We start from the raw sequence: 22,274 nt of genomic DNA, 5'->3' as shown, positions 1-22,274 counted from the left end.
GGTTCTTATAATCAAAACAGGGAGGGCTTAGATGAAACTTGACTCAGAGATACATGGAGCTGGAAACACAAATGCCCACAGAACTCTCTCCTTAAGAGGAGACTCTATTTTCAGGTCAGCTGTCGTCGTGAGAGTGAAACCATGGCCACAGAGCTCTATAAGCAACTCCATAGGAAAATGTGGGAAAGCTTTCTGATTGGCCAGTCATGTGTCCGGGGAATGGCGTAATATGATCGGCATGGCCAGAGTTATGTACTCGCTCCTTTGGCAGAGAGGTGGGATACACAATTTGGCACCTACCACCAGCCAGCATAATTGAAGTAAAGAAGGGGTAATAACCCAAAGGAAGTGTTCCTTAGACCTTTGCAAACCACCCTAGATTAATTTCTCTAAAAACATGCTTCTGTCCTGTCACTCTTCCATCACCAGTGTTCAGGATAGTCTCCAATACTGCTGCCCTAACTACAGAACTTATTTTCTTTTTCCAAACATGAGTCCTCTGCTCCAAACAGGAAGCTCTCCTCATCATCCCAGATTTTGCCAATTTCCCTCTTTGCTTAGCCTCCACTGCTTTCCGTTAGGCCTTCCACGGCCTCTCACATCCATATAAACCTTGCAGTGTTTTGCCCAAATCCTGCTGCTTCTGACATCGAAAGCTTGGCCTCTGTATACTGGTGCCAAATCGAATCTCAGAGACAGAATTTTGGGTGAAGTAGAAAAGAATAGCTTTATTGCTTTGCCAGGCAAAGGGGGGCACAGTGGGCTCCTGCCCTGAAAAACTGTGTCCCACCCCAGGAGGATTTGGTGAGGAGTTTTATAGCAATAGTTCAAGGGTGGGGTTGCTGATAAGATTAGCGTGTGTGCAGGGCCTGCACTCTTTGTTGTTGTTTTTTTTTAGAAGATGTTGGTGGTAGGAGTTTATTAATTAATTTATTTATTTTTGCTGTGTTGGGGCTTTGTTTCTGTGCAAGGGCTTTCTCTAGTTGCGGCGAGCGGGGGCCACTCTTCGTCGCGGTGCGCGGGCCTCTCACTATCGTGGCCTCTCTTGTTGCGGAGCACAGGCTCCAGACGCGCAGGCTCAGTAGTTGTGCCTCACGGGCCTAGTTGCTCCGCGGCATGTGGGATCCTCCCAGACCAGGACTCGAACCCGTGTCCCCTGCATTAACAGGCAAATTCTCAACCACTGCGCCACCAGGGAAGCCCCTTGCACTCTTTTAATCTCATTTCAGGTGATCTCTTGATAGGCTTCTCTGGCTCCTTTAATCTGGCCTCAGGTGGTCTTCTCTGGTATGAAGAATGCTGACATCTGCCACTTGTTGGGTTTTAGTTCTATAAAGAGCTCAAAAGATATTGTTAATGTGTATCCCTTGAGGCAGAACCACAACCCTGCGCCAAGGCTGCATTATTGTTTCTTGGCCGTTCCTCCCTTGTCTCTGCATACCCTCCCTTCCCTGATTGACAACTGTTTGAATCTGTCCTTTGGGACTCAGGGAAGGTCATAGAGGCTGGAGTCTATTCCCTACAAACAAGGAGTGGGGCACACGGAAAGGCTTTTGTGCCCAGAAGCCCCACAGGGTCCTGCTCAGTTTCACTTCCATGGGGCTTTCTGGGACTAGAGCAGAGTACACTGATCTTTCCTTTCTTTGACTGCCCCTCTCATTGTGTTCCCTACATATATAGATCATATTTTTATTTTTATTCTCACAGTACCCAGCAAAATGCACAGTCTTACTGACTGAGCCAAACTTCTAGATAAGATGTTCAACTCAGAAATGCATGCTTTGCGTTAGGCATTTACATATCAATAAATACCCTTGAGACTGAATAGATTGGAGCATTGATCATTAATCATATGACCAAATGGGATTTAACAAGGGATAGAACTTGGTCTGCAGCCCTAAGTTATTACTCTCCCTGCACGTACGTATCTGTGGACTCCCCTTTCAAGTTTGTTTTTATAACATGTGGTATTGAGCTTGGTATAACTGGCAACCGGTAATTATTTGCTGAAGAAAGAAATCAATGAATGGATGAAAGAAAATTGGAAAACAACAGAAAGTTATAAAGAAATGGTTATTTTCAAATAAATATAGTAGACTTTTATTCTACTGGCATTTTGATTAAAGAAGATTTTAATGGAAGTCAAAAGGTAAAGTTTTTATAAAGCATTTTAGAGGTTTTGTTATAAAGGCTCTAGATTCTGTAGGCGTTACCTTTAAATTCTGTATTATTTTATCTAAACACTGAAGACATTTTAACCTAGAATGCTGGGGGAAATTGGAGGGTATTTTCCACACTCTAGGAATGAGGAGGTCCTTAATCTATTACTCCAACACATGTATACGCATATTACATGTTTATATATATCTACACATATACATAAATACATTGATCATAGTATAGTAGAAAAACTGCAAACCGTGTGTTAACATCTGATTCTAAATTCTGACAAAATAGTTTGCCCTGAGCCATTTCCTTTTTCTCTCTTTTCCCCCTTTAAAACAATGTTCAGCATTTCAGGTCACCAGACAAAAGAAAATGACTTGTACTACTCTCTAGGAAAAAACATCTTCAGTGCCAAACCAAGCATTTGTATGATATTTTTCATTTTTAAAAAATCCCACAGGGCTTCCCTGGTGGCGCAGTGGTTGAGAGTCCACCTGCCGATGCAGGGCACGCGGGTTCGTGCCCCGGTCCGGGAAGATCCCACATGCCGCGGAGCGGCTAGGCCCGTAAGCCATGGCCGCTGAGCCTGTGTTCCGCAACGGGAGAGGCCACAACAGTGAGAGGCCGGTGTACCGCAAAAAAAAAAAAAAAAAAAAATCCCACAAAACACTCTCAAAATCTCTATAGAGCAACACCATAGTCTCCTGGAAGAACAACACTGTTCTGTGAATTTCACAATTGACCAATCATTCCAACCATTTAATTGTGATAGTTGGATTTTTATCATTCTCCTCACCTTAGATCTTTATCGTTCTGGCTCTTTTCCACATGCCAGGGTTTTCATAGAAGTTTGCTGGGTGGGAATTAACCAGCTAGGTTCTTCTCAAATTCATTCTTCCTGTACTGATCCTGAGGCACGAAAATTCTAGGTCAGATTATAATAATCTCTGAGTTGTTTCCACTTAACACTATTTCAAATCAACAGCAAGAAAAATGAAAAGCACATCTAACACGTTGAAAATGCATATTTTACAATTTCTTCTAATACATACATAAAATTGAGAGTTCCAAAAAATGAGTTTCTGTCTCAGGATTGACCTCAGTTCTCTTTTTGCTGGCACCCTTGTCTATTTTGGAATCTCTTAATTGGCTTTAGATTTATCAGTAACAGTGTACTCCTGTAATTATCCCCAAGTATTTCCCCTGTGACTTCTAATAACCGAAACCCTTTCTTAATTAACTTAGTGGATTAGAGTAGGGTTTAAATTATAAGTGTGAGGGGTGCTTTTCTCTATACTGTGTATTCTGTCTCAGGTTTTCTTCCCAAATATTAATTGAACTCCTCGGAAACTCTCTAAGACCACTCAGTGCAGTCCATGGATTAGCTTTGGCAGAATCAGTTTGGGTGAAAGAATCTTATCAGCAAACTTTTTTTCAATCCTGTTAGCATGAAACCGTTTAGAGACAACAGAAATGATGACAAACCTTGTCAATTTGTATCTCATACCTCACAACAGAACTGTGACAGGCAGGGGATGCACTAAGCAAAAGAAGCAAGTTGCTGGATTTGAGGAAGTTTTTAACATTTTTAAGACACAAAGAGACCATTTAATGGTTGCAAAAACTTATTTAATGATCCCTCCCACCCTCTCTATTTCCAAGAAATAGACTGACTGGGAGCCCGAGAGACTTCAGTACTCTCTTTTTGTCAAGAAGTTTGTGTCTTGCCTGTTTTACCTCAATTCCCAGGGAGGAGGAGAGCTGGGGCATATCTATTAAGAGATTGTCCCCTCAGGAAGAGATGCCGTGTGCTGGGCAAGTTATGTAACATATTATTTCATCTAATTGTCACAACACCCTGTAAGGAAGGTATTATTACCCATGTTATAACTTTGAGGAAAATAAAAGCTCAGAAAGGTCACACAGCTAGTGAACAGCATGAATCATGGGCTGAGATTCAAACCCAGCTCCAGCTGATTTCAAAGTATGTATGTGGTCTTTCTTCTCCATGACTCTGCCTGGAGGAGATTTCCAAAGCGAATGCTGGGAGTGTTTTCATTAAAATGAATTTTGCTTTATTATTAAAGACTTTTCAGTACCCTTTGGTGGAATTAGCAGTTCTCAAGGATCTCATAACCGAATCTGGGAGTCAGTGATGTAGAGACTAATAGAATGGATCCAGGAGCAGTTAAATGGCATAACCTGCTCCTCTCAACAATAAATGAGAATAAGATCATCTCCACATAGTGCTAGGATGCTCATATGAATTTGAAACGGAAACAACTAATTGCTCCCAGATAATTGAATCTGTGATTCTTCTGTTCTTCCAAAAGGCTGGAAAAAGACGGTTGGTGAGCTGGGATCTGGATACTTCCTGGGTGGACTTTGTCCAGTTCTACATACAGATCGGTGGAGAGAGTGCTGCGTGCAACAAGCCCGACAGCAGAGAGGAGGGCATCCTTCTCCAGTACAGCAACAATGGGGGCATCCAGTGGCACCTGCTGGCAGAGATGTACTTCTCAGACTTCAGCAAACCCAGGTAACCAGCCCCAATCTCCTTCCAGTGTGATAATAATTATTATCTCCTTGATTATTATTAGGCCTTACCATACTAATATCCCTGTTTTGCATTTTACAACTGAACCTTATTTTATTGGAAAAAAATTATTGAAAAATATGTAGATCCAATTCTTACAAATTAAATATATTTTAGATATAATACTTACAATAGAGCTATTTTGTAGATTGAAGGTTCATAAGTTCATTGTTTTAAAACATTGAGTTATTTCAAGGTGACATAACTCTCCATAATATAACACAATTAGATATGCAGACAGACCAACCCAAAGCATTTCTTCTAAGGCACACAGGGGGAGAGGTGGAAACCAGAGAAGAGGCAACTAGGTCTAACAAGAGTCATAACATCCAAGGAGAGAGTCAGGGATGGTGGGTGGGAGATGGAGCCTGGTGAGATTCCCCCCATACAGTAGAAGGGGAATTGATAATGGGGCCAAACTGGTTTAAACAACAGTTTGAAACTATTCAAATTATTTTTTCCAAGTAATAGCATTGTCCATCTGGAAATTACTGAGAATTCAGTAAAGCAACTAGAGTACTGTATAGACAAACAAAAATTCACTAGCTTTTTCAAATTCCAGAGATATTCCATTTTTATTTAAGGGAGTTTTTCTTTAGGGGTTATTTCATCACGTTCTCAGAGAGTTCTATGACACTAAACTGGTTAAGAAATTCTGAATTGGAAGATATCAGAAGAAGACCCCATGATGGCAAATACATAAATAAATATAAGTTTAAGAAACAATACTGAGAATCTCTGTAAAGGAAATGATAAAACTTCAAAACTTCCTTCAGAGATATAAAAGAAAACAAATAAATGGAAAATAATACAGCATCCCTGGATAGGAAAACTGAACATTGTGATATGAAGAAATCTCTTAATTTACATTTAATGCTATTCCAATCAAAATCTTAGTGGCATTTTTTGGGGGGGAGCTTTATATCTGGAAATATAAACTGGCAAAAATAGTTTAAACTTTTGACAAAATATAGAGGGATGCCCCGCACAATATTAAAACATATTGTATAAGCTACAGTATTAAAGTGGAATGATACCAGTGCATGGATAGAACAATCAAGCCAAATAGATGACCCAGAAATTGACTCAGATATCTGTACAAACATATATGAAAAAAAGACACATCAACTATCAATGATAAAGAAATGGTTATTCAATCAAATGGTGTTAGAAAAAAATGGGTAGGCTCTTGGGGAAAAGTACCTATTTAGATTATCACCTTACATCAGCAAAAACTGTTAAAGACTGGTTAAAGAGTTAAACACTTAGGTTGCTATCTGATCTTGGAAAAAGACCTGAACTTTCTAAACATAAGTTCAACGCAAGAATTAACAAAGAAAAGGACTGCTTACACAGAAATATACTACATACAGATGTAAAACTACATACACATGTAACACATATATTTCAAAGAAAACAGAAAAAAAATGAAAAGAAGGAAAGCAAACTGAGAAAATATATGCAACAAATACGAGAAATAGAGGATCAGTGTTCCTGTAAAGAGCTTATACAAATTATCAAGAAAAACACTAAGATCCCAATAGAAAAATGGGTAAAAGGAATGAGTAGATGTTACACAACAGGGAAGACATATGTTTAATAAAATGTGATTAATATCCAACCTCTGTGGCAATAAAAAAGATACCATTTTTCAACAGTCAAATGGTCATTTTTTAATGACAACACCAAGTGCTCTCTCCACATGGAGCAGCAAGACAGGTCCTCTCATGTCATCCTGCAAACCATCATGACCCTCCCAGAAAGGAATTTGGAAAAATCCAGAGCCTTAAACGTGTCCAGTTTATTTGACCTGGTAATTCCATTTCTAAGAATCTTCCCTAAATAAATAAACTGAGGTATACATAGAGCTTTATACATAAAGATTTTTCATCACAGAATTACTTATAATAAGGAAAAGTGAAATAAATACTAGCACATCTGTGTGATGAAAAATTATATAAACGGTAAAATGATCTTAAGAACTTACTTTATTGACATGAGAATGTGCTTATGATATAATGTTAAGTTTTAAACTGTAAGATACTGAATCATACATATATCTCACCTATGTAAAAGATTACATGCTTTAATGATATACATCAAATTGTTAACAGAGGCCAACCCCATGTGGTAGCTTATGGGTGATTTATATTTCATTTTTAATGCTTATTTATGTTTTCCCCCAATAAGTAAGAACTGCCTTGAAAAAATGGTAATGCTATTTTAATGCAATAACATACAAAGGAACAGCTTTTTCTTAAGGGTTTCTTTAAAATATTATGGCCATTGTCATAGTAGTCAAAAGACACTGTTCAATGAATCAAACGCAGTTGAAATATTTGCCTCCGAAAGATACAATTCCAAACGGAAAAACCAGGATTAGGACTAAACTTGCTTACAACTTTAAACCTCTTGTCTTATCTGTCTAAACTTAGAAACTTTACAAAAATACCAAGAGATCAAACAAAACATAACTTTCTCTTGTTGCTACTCGTGTTATTTTAACAGCTGCTAAGAAAAACAATGCTTTCCCAACGCTAAATGATTTGCTTTTATGCAGATTTGTCTATCTGGAGCTGCCAGCTGCTGCCAAGACCCCTTGCACCAGTTTCCGCTGGTGGCAGCCTGTGTTCTCAGGGGAGGGCTATGACCAGTGGGCAGTCGATGACATCATCATTCTGTCCGAGAAGCAAAAACAAATCATCCCAGTTGTCAACCCAACTTTACCCCAGGTACTTCTCATTATGTCTGAACTCCAAGAAGACATAGAATGGTAAAAGAGGATGGGATCAAATAACTACTCACTCCCCCAAAGATTTAGTGCTTGACACTTGAACATGTAGTTTAGTTTTCTGTGTTTGCACTTAACTTTTTTACCTCTCTATGCTACTAGTTCATAGATTATTTTGATGTTAAAAAAACAAAACAAAACAAAAAACAAGACTAGAAAGTTTGGCCAAGTCATTAAATATGATTATTAGTGTGTTTATGAAATGATTAGATACACAGTGGCAAAATATATTCAGTTGTTAAATAATCAGGAGAAAAAGTTCATGGCAGTTTAAAAAACAAAAAAAAAGTTAATTTAGAGAGTCTGCTGTATTTTCCTAGAAATACAAGTAGTACATGGCCCTGCATGTCATGAACTGAAAATTCCTTTCTTGTTTTCAAAGCTACCAAATTGCCTTTCTGTGTTGTTTGTGTTGTTCCTATTAGAACTTTTATGAGAAGCCGGCTTTTGATTACCCTATGAATCAAATGAGTGTGTGGTTGATGTTGGCTAATGAAGGAATGGTTAAAAATGAAACTTTCTGCTCTGCCACGCCATCAGCCATGGTGTTTGGAAAATCAGATGGGGATCGATTTGCAGTAACTCGAGATTTGACGCTGAAGCCTGGATATGTGCTGCAGTTTAAGGTATTTATGCACAAACTTCTTGCAGGTTATGGAGCAGCCATCTTCCAGATTTATAAATGAAATTCACAAAGAACACAAAATATTCATATTCTAGTAAAGTAGGGACTCATCTGAACAAAGTTGCCAACAATCTTAGAATGGCAAAGCTTTTTAGCTCTACCCATAAGGGAAACAGCTTGTCAGTTTTTAATGAGCCCCAGGAGTTGTGGCTATGTCATTGTATTTCTTTAAGGGCTCATGGAACTCTACCAGAATTAAAAAGAAAGATGACTTTGAGGATTTCAATCTGATTGTGACTTAATAAATCCCATGCTTCTGAATGGTAATGGAAAAGTTCTCCTTTTCAGCTTACCAGTGCTTTTTGGACTCATGAGTAATTTTATGTTTTTACTATGGGGTTTTCAAACAATTTCTCTTCCTTTGATTGAGTAAATTTTTACTTCAATTTTCATTGTTCTCTTAAAAGCTGCTTGTTTTCTGTGCTGTGATAACATGTCAATATGTATAACAAGTATTTACTTTGACAAGCTCTTTTTTCAGAACCCTAATCAAAATTTCATTGTGTTTGTAATAAAATCCCATTGGTGAATTCTGGGGTTGAAAGTAATGCAGTTTCAATGAGCCGGCACAACTACATGGTCCTTGCATAATGGCAGGATGCAGATGCTAAATAAGTTACAAATGGAATTATTAAAGAGATCAGATGTTTACAGGAAGCTCTTCAAATATAATTTCCAGAGGTCTGTAAACAAGTCAGTCATAAATAAGATGATTAGTGAAGTGTTGTCCTTCTCTGTTTAGATTTTGATGCTAAATTGCCATGGAAAGAACACTCATAACAGTATATGACTCTATATTAATTTGTTGGTACTGCCTAAAATGGGAACAAAATAACACCAATAGCAAATACATTGCCAGAATAATATGCTCTTTCTCATCTTGCACGTTTTCTAATTAATTAGTCACAAAATCATGATAGTGTGTAGGTGTTGAACTCTGCAAGGTGGTATTCTGAAGTTTAGAAATCTAAATAGAGAAAACATTACTAAATGTTTCAAGTACTTAACCAGCCAGCAACAATGCATAATGCCTAAGAAAAGTCTCAATTCTCAAATCACACCAGCAGAAAACTGTTGATTTGTGGCTATCAGTTGATAATAGATATGTAATATGAGTGATTTGGGGATTGATAATTAATGTATATTTGGGATCTGTAATAAGAACTTGGTGTTATTTTTACAAAAGGCACGGTGCTGGTAAAGTTTTTGTGACTGCCTGCCATGTGTCAACACTAAGCTCTAGGAATATAGAGATGAGAAATACAGCCCAAGCCCTTAAGGAGCTCAGAAACTAGCAAGTGAGCCAGAAAAGTGAACAGTTGCATTACAGTCGCTGGAGTGCTGTGGTAGAGAGAGCCTCTGATACTATAGGAGTACCTGACATAGTTCCTGGCATGTGGCAGGTGCTCCAAAATTATCTGCTGGTTGAATAAATGGATGGATGGATGGATGAGTTGAAATTGGAAGTTTCTGGAAATACAGAGACTTAGCCAGTTGAAAAGTGGAGAGGGTGGGGGGATTCTAGTTAGAGGGAACAGAATGTGCAAATATGTGAAAATACATGAAAGTGCAAGTGAGAATGGAAATGTCAGAAATTTAAGGAGTTTGGAGTATTTGCCACAGAAATAAGAGATAAGGTTTGTCCTAAAGGGCTTTATATGATACTCTAAGTCACTTGGATATTAACCCAAGAGCGATGAGTCATGGAAGATGTTTAATACATTGAATGTAAAAATCAGACCTGTGTTTTAGAAAGATCATTCTGTTGACTTAACAGGAGGGGAAACTGGAATCAACAAGTACATTCATTTATTTATTCAGCAAATATTTGTAAAGCATCTACTATGTTCCGGGCTCAGTTCTAGGCTATGAGAATAACTAGGAATAGAGAGTTTGACTAGGGTGGTGTAGGATAATTACTATTTTGTAAAAGGTTGTCAAGTTAGCCTCACTAATAAAATAAGTTTTAATCTGAGACCTGTGAAAAGTGAAGGAGGGAGTCATGCAGCGAGCACTCCAGGCACAGAGAACAAAAACGACAAAAGCCTTGAAGTAGGAGTGTGCTTGGAAAAGTTCAAGAAACCAGAAGGATGCCACTGTGACTAGAGCAAAGTGAGGAAGGGGAGACAGGTAGAAAAAAATAAGATCAGACTTTGACTTCTGCTCTAAATAAAATGGCTAGCAGAAGAGTGACATACTCTGATTTAGGCTTTTAAAGAATCACTTCAGGGCTTCCCTGGTGGCGCAGTGGTTGAGAGTCCGCCTGCCGATGCAGGGGACACGGGTTCGAGCCCCGGTCCGGGAAGATCCCACGTGCTGCGGAGCGGCTGGGCCCGTGAGCCATGGCCGCTGAGACTGCGCGTCCGGAACTTGTGCTCCGCAACAGGAGAGGCCACAACAGTGAGAGGCCTGTGTACCGCAAAAAAAATAAAAAAGAATCACTCCAGTGACTGTGTTGCGAGTACACTGGCAGAGTCAAAGGCAGAGATAGAAAGACTGGCTGGGCAACTATTGTGGTGATCCCAATAATAGATGATGGGAACTTGGACCTGTGGGATAGCAGAGGAGGCAGAGAGAAGTACTCAGATTGTCGGGCATATGTTGAGTAAAGTGAGGATGCTAGAGCAGTCATCAAAGTAAGAAATGAGGAGGCCAGATTAAGGTGAAGCCTGGGATTATGAGATAAATGGGTGGGTCTGAAAGATGTTAAAGGTGAGTAGTCTACAGGTTTGGGTGACCTATTGGGTGATAAAATGGATTCTAGAATGACTCCCACATTTCTACCTCCAGTCACTGAAATTGCAAATATAGGATTTAGGGATGCCTGTGGATTGCTGAAGGGCAGATGTACAGGAAGTAGTTATGTACATTGTGCAGAGAACCTGAGAGCGACCATATCTGGGAGTCATAGGGATTGAGAAGGAATCTGAAATTATGATTGTGAATGAGATTAGGACGCAAGTATGAAGTAAAAAGATAAGAAAACCAAGAACTGCATTCTAGAAGACATCAACAGTTAAGAGGCAGGTCAATTAAAAAAAAAATCACAAAGATGTCACAGAACTGAAAGTTCCATCGACTTGCTTACTTTAGAAACAGTGGCAGTGATAATAAGTCTAAGACAAAAAGCTAAATAACTATGTGTGCCCAGTGTGGATGCTGTCACCACGTGCCAACCGAAGGCTGTGCTTACTAACTGGTAATATAATAAAAGGGTTTGTGTTACAAAAGGTAATCAGGCATCTGAGAGGGTCAAGTCTTTATTTTCTTGACATTTAACTATGTAAACTTGGAGAAATGAATCACGATAAAATTGCCATTGGCCACATTTTTAAATCCTTCTGAGAGACGCTTTCTAGCTCTGAGCATGGAATTAAGGAAAATATGGAGTCTTCCTTTTTTGAAAGACTGGCTCAAGCTACCTTATAGTCACAAAGATGAGCTGGTTGGCCCTTGAACTCTGACCCAATGTTATTTGCCTATGGGCCTACCTTTCCTGCGTCCTTTATTTTTTGGTCATGATTATGTTCTTTTGAGTTCTTCAATTTTTTTCTTTAAAATTTGACTATTCTTAGTTATAAAGTCTTTACAATAAAATTCTATGGTGGCACCAACCAACAAATGAAATAAGATATGAATAGATCATTTATATAAGATAGCATGTAATTAAATACCAGGAAAAGAGTCTGACATTTACAATTATCAAAAAATATAAACTAGGGGCTTCCCTGGTGGCGCAGTGGTTGAGAGTCCGCCTGCCGATGCAGGGGACACGGGTTCGTGCCCCGGTCCGGGAAGATCCCACATGCCGCTGAGTGGCTAGGCCCGTGAGCCATGGCCGCTGAGCCTGCGCGTCCAGAGCCTGTGCTCTGCAACAGGAGAGGCCACAGCAGTGAGAGGCCCGTGTACCGCAAAAAAAGAAAAAAAAAAAAAAAAAAAAAAAATATATATATATATATATATATATATAAACTAAAACAGTAATACAATCATTTATTAATTTAGAAAGAAACTGTCTAAAATTATAATAATATTGAGTGCTGTGTAAAACTGATTCATTTGAACCCAGGTGATTCAAAATGAACACATATAAATAGGAAATTCAAAGTGTTTCTGCATTTTGATTCAGTAATACTACTTCTGGGTATTGATATGCTTCTTTATAAAGTTTAGAAGAGAAAACAAGAATAAAAATGGTTGTGCTAGGGCATTGGGATTTAGGTTGCATGTTTTTATAATTTTTTTTAGAATATTGTTAATCCTGTGATGACAATCATCTACACAAGTACACAGAAGAGTAATAGTTTTATTTCTGGATTACATTGCTTATTTGATGCTGTGACAAGAACTTAGCTCTTTCATCTAAGCTGAGAATGATTTCTTACTGAGCTTTTGTAAGAAACCAGGGTAAAATTGCTTGTTCCACTGAAAGCAGAGGACAGCTTCAGTAACCTTCATGTTCTGAAGAGGACAGCCCTTTATCGTCTGCTTCCCTCTGTTTATACCCTCTGTCTGGGAAAGCAAAAAAAAGCAGTTTCTTGGCTTCCTATCTTTTGTCCAAGACTCCAGTCCCATCTGTGCTTCTCTCTTCGCTTCTATAATCTCAAGAAATCCACAAAATGGGCAACTGGTCCCGCTTTCTATTGAAAATCCCCTATTGCTTGCCTATACAGAGATTTCCAGAACCTTTGAAAGGGTCTTGGTTGGAATTGAGTTGCCCACGTCTTATCATTGTAAATTTAGTGCAAACTCAGTAGAAAGAGCCCTGATGGCTGTAGCACCTAATTTGTTAAATGATGACTTGAAACCAAAAGCTTGTATAATTTTGTCTTTCCTTTTAACAGCTAAACATTGGGTGTGCCAATCAATTCAGCAGCGCTGCCCCAGTTCTTCTTCAGTACTCTCACGATGCTGGGATGTCCTGGTTTCTGGTGAAAGAAGGCTGTTACCCAGCTTCTGCAGGCAAAGGATGTGAAGGAAACTCCAGAGAACTGAGTGAGCCCACCCTGTATCACACAGGGGACTTTGAAGAATGGACGAGAATCACCATTGTTATTCCAAGGTCTCTTGCATCCAGGTAAAGTGACCATTCTTATTATGTGCCATAGTTGCCATTTCTGAGGAGCATATATTTATCTCAGTATCTTCATCTCATTTATCTCAATAACCTAAGAGAATTCATAAACTCTAGCTTTAAGGACTCTTGAGGAAATGACGCTCCTACTTGTGAAAAAGTTCACTCGCTCGCTCATCCATTCATTCATTCAACAAATATTTATTGAGCCACCTACCTATGCCAAGTTCTGTTCTGGGCACTGGATTACAGCCCTGAACAAAAGATGTTTAAAAGCTAAGGGAGTTATAAGGCATTATCGTATCAGACTTTCACTATATAGAGATTTGTGATAATGTAATGCCTCCTTAAATAGACAATTTGAGATATCTTACAATATAAAAGATCCCTTTAAATGACCATTAAGGTAAATAATTAAAACAATAGGGAAAAAGATTTAAAATCAATTGACAGAAGAATAAGATAAATGGATCAAGAACTTGAAGCAAATTAGTTTCAGTAATAGGGCAACAAATTTAACTCTTAGCTTCCTGGCAGCTAGGACATAGTGTGGGAGGTCAGGGGATAGGGTCATTTGGTTCTCATTGTTGGGTAAAAAGAAAGAAAATACATATATTCTGACAATATATATCAGATATATATATCATATATTTCTACACTCAGTATTCTAGAATACCTTTATAGTACGTATATGTATCTTTGTGTCAGGTAGAGTAGGTAACATGAAAATCAGTGTTTTAACTCTATAGTTTTTCAAAAGATGAAGCATTCTTCAAGTAGACACTTCTTAATTGAATCCTAGAACATAACATTCAGTTGTGACTCAGTCAAAGCATTTCTGTGCAGAGCTGAGATGGTATAAGAAGACTACTGGCACTGCTGGTGATGTAAATTAATATATGGTTGAGATACTCATTAGTGCCATTCATCAATATTTCCAGCTTACTTCCTTCCTGGAATATGATAGGATTATACTTTCCCCACACCCTTTAAAGTTTGGCATTGCCAGGACTTCCTTGGTGGCGCAGTAGTTAAGAATCCACCTGCCAATGCAGGGGACACGGGTTTGAGCCCTGGTCTGGGAAGATCCCACATGCCATGGAGCAACTAAGCCCACGAGCCACAACTACTGAGCCTGTGTGCCGCAGCTACTGAAGCCTGTGCGCCTAGAGCCCGTACTCCTCAACAAGGGAAGCCACCGCGATGAGAAGCCCGTGCATCGCAACGAAGAGTAGCCGCCGCTCGCCACAACCAGAGAAAAAGCCCGCACACAGCAACAAAGGCCCAGTGCAGCCAAAAATAAATAAATAAATAGATAAATAAATGAATAAATGTATATAAAAAATAAAGTTTGGCATTGCCTAATGAAATGTGAGTGGAAATTAAACATATGACTTTCAGAGTTCATGTGCATTTTGCTATCTTCTCTGCTTCATGAAAGCCTCTTTTGAGATGAAGCTTACATCAGTCTGGGTCCTTGAGTGTCTACAATCAACAGACTTTCTTACAACCTATACTGGACATTATAGCATAAGCAAAAAATAAACTTTTGTTGGGTTAAGCCGCTGAGATTAGGGGCTGCGTGTTAGGCTGGCAACCCATCTCATCCTGACTGATACAGTGATAAAAGCTAGAAAATCTATAGGAGTGGCTTACTTCTAATGTTTGTGGAGACCATTCTGTCTATAATCTTTCACCTAGTTGATGACCAAATTTGCATCTAGCTGGATATGCTGCTTGTGTTCATCTGCCTCCCTCAGTACTTAGATGTGCATACCTCCAAAAATTACACCTTAGACTTTGGTACACAGAATTCCCAAATGGGTAAGAAGTATGGTCAGGATGTATAAGTTTGTGTGGTAATCTACTAAACTTTGGAACATAATGTTTAAATGCCAGCTGTTCCAAGAAATGGTTTATCAGTCAGTGGATCCAAGTCAACTTATAAGGAATTTTTTTGTCTTTACATGCCAGTGTACTTCGTTATGTATCAAAGAGGGACTCAAATGATTTGATGTGTATGTGGCAGAGTTGATGAGTTGACCTTCTTTAGTGAAATTTAATAATTTGACTTGCATTCTGCTTTAGTTAGGATACAGGCCCAGCTACTATAACAGAGTAACAAATACAAATGCTTAACAAGACTTAAACAAGTTAAAAATCCATTCTTTCTTGCATAATGGTCCACAGGTGAGGACTTCAGAGTTTACAGGGTGTCTCTGCCATTCTGAACACACAACTTCTATCTCTGGATCCAAGGCAGCTATTCCAGACCATGTCATCTCTTAACCAGTGGAAGGCAAAAAGATCAGGAATGCATAGACGCATTACTTTTTAAAAATCATCTTTATTCCTTTTTCATATTCCTCAGTACAGCCTAGGATAATATTTGTACAGTTACCTATTGTTATGCAACATCCCTCTCCAAAACTTAGTGGCTTAAGACAACAGTGGTTTATTATTTCTCATGGTTTTATGGAACTGGCTGGGTATTTCTTCTGCTGGTCTCTCCTAAGCTTTATAATGTAGCTGCATTCAATTGGTAGATTGACTAGTGTCTGGGATTAGTAGGACTTTTCTCTCTATAGTGGTCTTCATCCCAGTATCCATCCCAGTATTCATAACAGTTTCCACAGTGAGGTGTTTCCCAGAGAACAAAAATAGAAGCTGCAGGACCCTGTCTTCTTTGCCACATCCTAGTGGTCAAAGCAAGTCACAAGGCCAGTCCAGATTCAGAGGGTGAGAAAGCAGACTCCCCTTTTTGATAAGAAGTGCAGGGAAGTCTTGTAGAAGAAGATTTAGTATGACCCATTGCGGGTCATTATTGTAACAACCTACCATATTTTGTCCTAGCCCTAATGACTCACATGTCTCCCCCAGGCAGATGTACTCACTTTCCTCCCAAAACCCCCAAATGCTCATCTCATCACAGCATCAGGTACTAAGTCACTGATTTCATGATTTCTATCAAGTCAGAGTTCCCTGGATATGGCTCCTCTTGACCCATTGACCTATGACCTAAAGAAACAAGTTATCCACCCCACCCATTACCCAACATACAACAGTGAGACAATGACAAGATAAACACAATAGACACCTCAACTCAAAAAGAGAGAAAAGAATGGGAATCACATAGCAACCACTGGCTCATAGGGATTCTGAAAGCTAGCAAGATTGTTGTTACTAGGGTTCCCTCCTCCACGAGCAATGTCCAGGATAAGAAAGTTTTCTTGATTGAGATAATTCTGCTCTCTACGAGTGGCTCCCTAATCTGTTGTTCTTCTCAGCTGTTGGTTCTGCCCTCTAGGCTTCATCCTCTGAGACATCTGTCCATAAGAACATATCTGTGTTTGCAGCTAAATAGCCCTTTCATCCTGCTTTCTGCCCATTTCAAGCTAGGTATGTAAAGTACAGCCCTTGTAATTCTCTCCTCCACCACTGCCTGCCTCTTCCCCATGCTTTTCTGAAACTGTGGCCCAACCACATCTCTTCCAAATAGACAAGTGCAGCATGCCATGAAGCCAGAGTGCATCAAGGGCTGCATATTTGCTGCAATGACTAGGATACCAGGATGCTGGAAGACATCACTGTGAAAGTAGCCAATAGAATCAGGAACCAAGGAACACACCTCTGGTGCAATACTCCAGAGCCAGATAATACGAAGTTGAATCTGAAACTGCAGTTTGTTTGACGCTGAGTGGAAACACCCGGTTGGTAAAGCCACATCTGAGAAATAAAAAAAGGTTGTCCTTAACATCACAAAGTGAGCCAACATTCTGAGGCTCCCAATTTATCAATATTTTCTTGGACCTCAGCTTTTGGAAGAAGAAATCTTGTTCATTAGCATCTGGCTTCGTGGTTCATTTGAATACCGTCCAGCTTGCTGGTGGATGGCATTTGTGATGGAGAGCTCTCTGCTACAGAATAGTAAACATGTTTCTACTTCAACCCAAGTAAATGAGCTGTTGTTGTTTCTTCTGCAATATGTTAAACTCAGATATCTCCAAATGCAGTGTTGGAAAGCTGAGAATTCTAAGTGTGAAAATTGTTAAAGTTTGGACCTATTTTGCCACAAGGCAACATGCTTGTAATAGTTACTAAAACATTGCTCTTTGACGAATATTTCGAAGCTGATTTTCTCAAAGGAGTAGTTTGTGCTCATGTTAAGTCTCTTGGTTCTTGCCTACAGAGGAGAGACACTGGTGGTGGTAAATATGTGCTGGTACATCCCTCCTGACTGTCTCCCCAACCACACAGCATGCCCCTCAGCCTGCTCTAGGCTCCCTGTGCAGAATGCAAAAAGTCGATGTCTCTGGAAAGGGCTAGAAACACCGTTGCTTACTATGCTGCAGAATGTCTCCTCCACCACCACCTATCACAGGACAAGCAGGTGCACATGCACCTTCCTGGTTTGAGAGGCAGATGCAACACCCCTCTGAAGTGTGGTGGTGGAAGGGAGAGGGGTAGAAACTGGTTCTCCTGGTCACTCAGGCATCCTTTGAACAAAGGTGGCAGTTGGGGAAGAGAACAAAGAGGAAGAGTCTTACCTTTTATTTCTTCCTTATCTAGAACATGCAGGGCAAAGGGGAAGTTTTGTTCAATGATATGAATAGTCGAATTGCACTCTGGTTTATTTCTAGTTAAATTACATAAGATTAAATTCTGTCTTTTCCTCAATCATCACGTCCTATAACACCTTCCCAGAGCTTCCTGACTGTCAGGTCAAAGACCTCTAAGACTCATGCTCCCCTGGCTCTATGTCCTTCTTAATGGTGATAGTTATCAGAGTTGCACGTTTACATTTCTTTGTGCAGGGGTTTGATTAAATGTGTCTTCTCATTCGACTGTGGGCATCATAAAGGTAGGAACCATGCAGGAATTCTGCTCCCCATCATGTGCCCAGCCCTGGCACCGCCTGGCATGTTATAGGCACTTGTAAATGCTGGTTGAATGAAGAATAAGGACCAGCAACAGGTGATTAGCTAATTGAAGACACCTCCCTTTCTAAAATGTTTTCCAAAATAAATTCAGTGCTGCTCAGCAAGAAATCATTGTTCTGCATTCTGCTGTGTCTCCTTGAAAAGATATGAATAGCACATGTACACATGTGCACACACACATTCATAATATTAATCATTTTAAAGCTACATCTCCTCTATTTAAAAAAAAAAGATTAACTATGTGGAATCTAGACATGCTATTAGCTAACTTCGGCCTACTTATTTCCTCCCTTCTTCCGACGGTCTATGATTATGTTTTTCTGTAAATTCCTTACTAGTTCTTCCTCTTCTTCAGGCAGCCCTAAGGTTGCTAAATTACTTGTGCTCATTTCCAAGCTTGTGCTCCTAAGAGAACAGAAAAGCAGTAGGCATCAGGAACCAGGCATAACTTGGAGAAATGGAGATAAAGCAAAGCTTGCTTATGTCATGATCAGTGAAATCTTTGTTGCTTTGATTTGTACCTTCCAACTAAAAGCCAACTAACAAAGATGAAAAGAAGGAAAAGGTGCCATCTCTTGCCCTTTCACTCTGAAATATGGGCTTCCAGCTAGGACTCTCAGCTATAATTCACCATGTCCTGGACACCTTATTAATCAAATGATTAGTCATTTTGCTTTTTTAAAACTTTATTTAAATATGGATGCCTTAATACTGAGCTCCTGAAGTCTTTTGCCTTCTCAAGTATCTAACAGCCTACTCTGTTTCTTGGGTCTATAGCAGCCTTAGAATCTACAAACAAGGGTGCCTCATCTCTCTGGCCAGACCAGACCTTGATTATTTTATTTTTATAATGACAACTACAGGACCCCAAGAATCAGAAATGAGTCAAAGGGCTTTACTTACCTTTCACTCCCTATCGAATTACCAAAGCTTCTAGAATTCTACCTACAGTTGGGATTCTTCAACTTTCTGAATGCTTCTGGGGCTCAGTCTGAACTTGCTTCTTCCATGAAACAGAACAGTTGATAGAGAGATGCCCTCATCTTGCCCAGGTGAGAGAGCCTAGGTGAAGAAAAGAAATTATTCTTACCCCTTTTTTCACTTTCCATGTGGCGGAAATCATAGATCCATGTTTCTCTGGGTTCTATTTATATTATAGAAACGTAAAAGAAAAGGCAAGTATGACTTCTAATTAAAGAAGACTTCTATCAGGGAATTGGTATGTTTTCCTCTTTTATCATAGATATGCAGCTTATCTTCTGGAAGGGGCATAGAGGGCTTACCATTTTCTTATGAGCAATTGGCAAAAGATGCTGTTCATCAATTCCATTTATTTCCTTTGAAAGGAAAAATATCTTCACAGGCTAAATAATGTTACAACTTTATTGGGAGGAATTTTCCCAAAGCCCATGAGTTTTTTCTTTTCCTTTCTGTTTTTGCTCTGTTTTTCTAATCTTCAATTCAATTGTCTTTTTGCCTTAAAAATAAGACCAATATATTTTGAATTATTTCCAAAGTAAATAAAAGATGTGTTCACCTTCCTCTTGACACAATGAAGAATGTGTTAAGACTTGCATTAGTTAAAACCTAGAAAACAACATCGTTAGTTACATTTGCAAATTTGCTAAAAGTAGGTAACTTAAAATAATGAAAAAAAGCCAGGGTTATCATTCAGTGTTGCCAAATTACCAAAGCTATTTGAAGAGCCAGAAAGAAATGCATTCTGATACTGCTGTATTATTTTCACAATAATAGAGGGGAAAAGGAACCTTTGTCTACAGTTATCTTTGACAATCTTCATTAATCTTTAAGATTTTTTATTCTTGTTTACTAAGAAACTGAATTCACTCAAAAGTCTATAAATATTGGCAGCAGAATTAACTGGTATCCAGATAACCTAATCCATCTTCCCTCTTTAATGTTAGTAGAACTGAGAAGGAAGAGGTGTTTTCTTGGTATGAAATTATAGATGTGTGTGGATTTCCATATATTTGAAAAGAAAAGAGATGTGTTGAAGGGATTGGAAAGGTTAGAAAGCAACTGGGACAAGTTTTAGTTTGGCAACCTCACAACTGTTGTGGGGAAAATAGGACTGGGCAGTAGCCCAGGCCACTGGTGTTCCAGGGTTTTGAAGCACTGGGACCAGGTCCCTCTTTTGTTTGTTGGCAGTTACCAGTGTTCATTGGCAGCCCAGCTGGTTGCTAAGAGTTTATAGAATGAGCATCTTGGAGATTTGAAGGTAAGAAGAAGAGGCAACAGGTGGGAATAGAGCTGTCAGTACGAACTGGACTCTGTCCTCCCGGAATCATGAGAATGGCAAATAGCCAGAGTCCTCTCATTTGTCCTAACAAAGACCATTCTGTTTGATGGTTTCAAAGATTCCCAAATAGCCTCTTAAAATGTACAAGCAAAAACCTATATAATATGTTTCTGGCCATCAGAATCTTCTTTATCTGATTTTCCTGATATTGAAATATTTATGCTGAAGAAAAAAATCAAGAAGTTTTGAGAAAGATCTGAGAAACACCGTATGAAGGTGAAGTGACCAATCAAGTGAATGTGACTTCCAAATAAATATTAAATCTCTCTTGAGTTTTTCTGAAACGTTCTGTATTTCAGTGCTTTGCTATGAGATACTGGTACAAGAAACACCTGTGCTGTTTTTCCCAACAGTAAGACCAGATTCCGATGGATCCAAGAGAGCAGCTCACAGAAGAATGTGCCTCCCTTTGGTTTGGATGGCGTGTACATATCAGAGCCTTGTCCCAGTTACTGCAGTGGCCATGGGGACTGCGTTTCAGGGGTGTGTTTCTGCGACCTGGGGTATACCGGTAAGGCTGCAGACATGTCTGATGATTTGTTTGTAAAATATTCGTCTCTAGTTACTATATTTCATGTCACTTCTTCCAAGGAAATAGATTCTGAGTTTATTCTTCTTTAAGTCCTAATTGTAGGAATTTGTAACCCAGGCAAATGAGGTGCTGAGATATTTTGTAGTTTTGAACTGCCTAAGAAGGAAACGCATGACAACACAAATTTCATTCCTAAAGTATATTTATTTATTATTAATAGTAAAAATAATTAACATCGCTTGAGTCCGTACTTCATGCCAGACACTATAGTAGGTGTTTTTATTTCACCTCATTTAATTCTAGCAATAAATAACCCTATAGTGTAGTACTGTTATTGTCCCTGTTTACACTTGAGGAAACTGAGACACAGAGAGGTATAGTAACTCTCCCAAGGTCACAAAGCTAGGAGCTGCTGGAGCTGGGCTTCAAACCCTGGCAGCCGAGCTCTTAACCACTTGGCTGCCTGTGCTTTTTACATTGCTTTTATACAAAATGTAATTGTATACATTTAAAGTAAAAATCAACTTATGAAATGATAAACCCAAGACTGCCAAAAGAGAACTTTACAAGAGAAGTATTTTCTGACCACAGTCACCCTTGGATGTTGCTACAAGCAAAATAAAAAGGAAGCTGAGATTAAACAGTAAAATTGGAGAAAATATTATAAGCTCCGAAATCTTTTTATAGAATTTTTCCTGGAGGGAACTTCAAAGGATCCTTCCCAGCTTTTCAGTGCTCTGCCCTTCATCTGGTGCGTGACCAAAGACAAACATATGTTGTTGCAGGCCTTCTGTAGAGAGTGCTGTCACTCGTGGTTTCAGGGTGTTTCTTTTAAATCTGGGATTAACTCCCCTTATTGATCCACTAATACAAAGAACAAATGAACCAATTTTGTTGTGGACAAAATCTATTTCTCAGTTTACACAAATCCTCTGAGTAACAAGAATCATGGAAATGTGTGGTTCCTGATGTCTCTCTGTTTAAAAATTTAAAATTATAGGAGCAGAATAGTGTTTTTGATGTTAGAAGTGATGGCTGTATTTCAGACAGATGATTGGGAGATTCAGATTTTGATGTGGTTTCTTTCCCCTAACACCTGTGGCAATGCTTCTTTTGCCCATGCACTGAATGTAACTTCCAATGTCTCATGATTTTAACAAAACCTCTCTC

General features: G+C 39.1%; 1 protein-coding gene across 1 annotated transcript in view; it reads left to right on the top strand.

The window, feature by feature from the left end:
* RELN (reelin) overlaps nt 1-22,274 on the top strand; it is a gene marked incomplete at its 5' end in the record, with an annotated part of 523,328 nt that overhangs the window by 399,705 nt on the left and 101,349 nt on the right. Inside the window, 5 exons of the mRNA XM_082662360.1 lie at nt 4,500-4,705; nt 7,323-7,494; nt 7,979-8,179; nt 13,083-13,315; nt 20,926-21,083. Coding sequence (XP_082518486.1) covers nt 4,500-4,705; nt 7,323-7,494; nt 7,979-8,179; nt 13,083-13,315; nt 20,926-21,083 — 970 coding nt within the window. The remainder of the gene's footprint in view (nt 1-4,499; nt 4,706-7,322; nt 7,495-7,978; nt 8,180-13,082; nt 13,316-20,925; nt 21,084-22,274) is intronic.

Source organism: Grampus griseus (assembly GCF_964374135.1).
Source record: "Grampus griseus genome assembly, chromosome: 9".
Taxonomy (NCBI): domain Eukaryota; kingdom Metazoa; phylum Chordata; class Mammalia; order Artiodactyla; family Delphinidae; genus Grampus; species Grampus griseus.
This window is presented reverse-complemented; position numbering and strand designations above follow the sequence as displayed.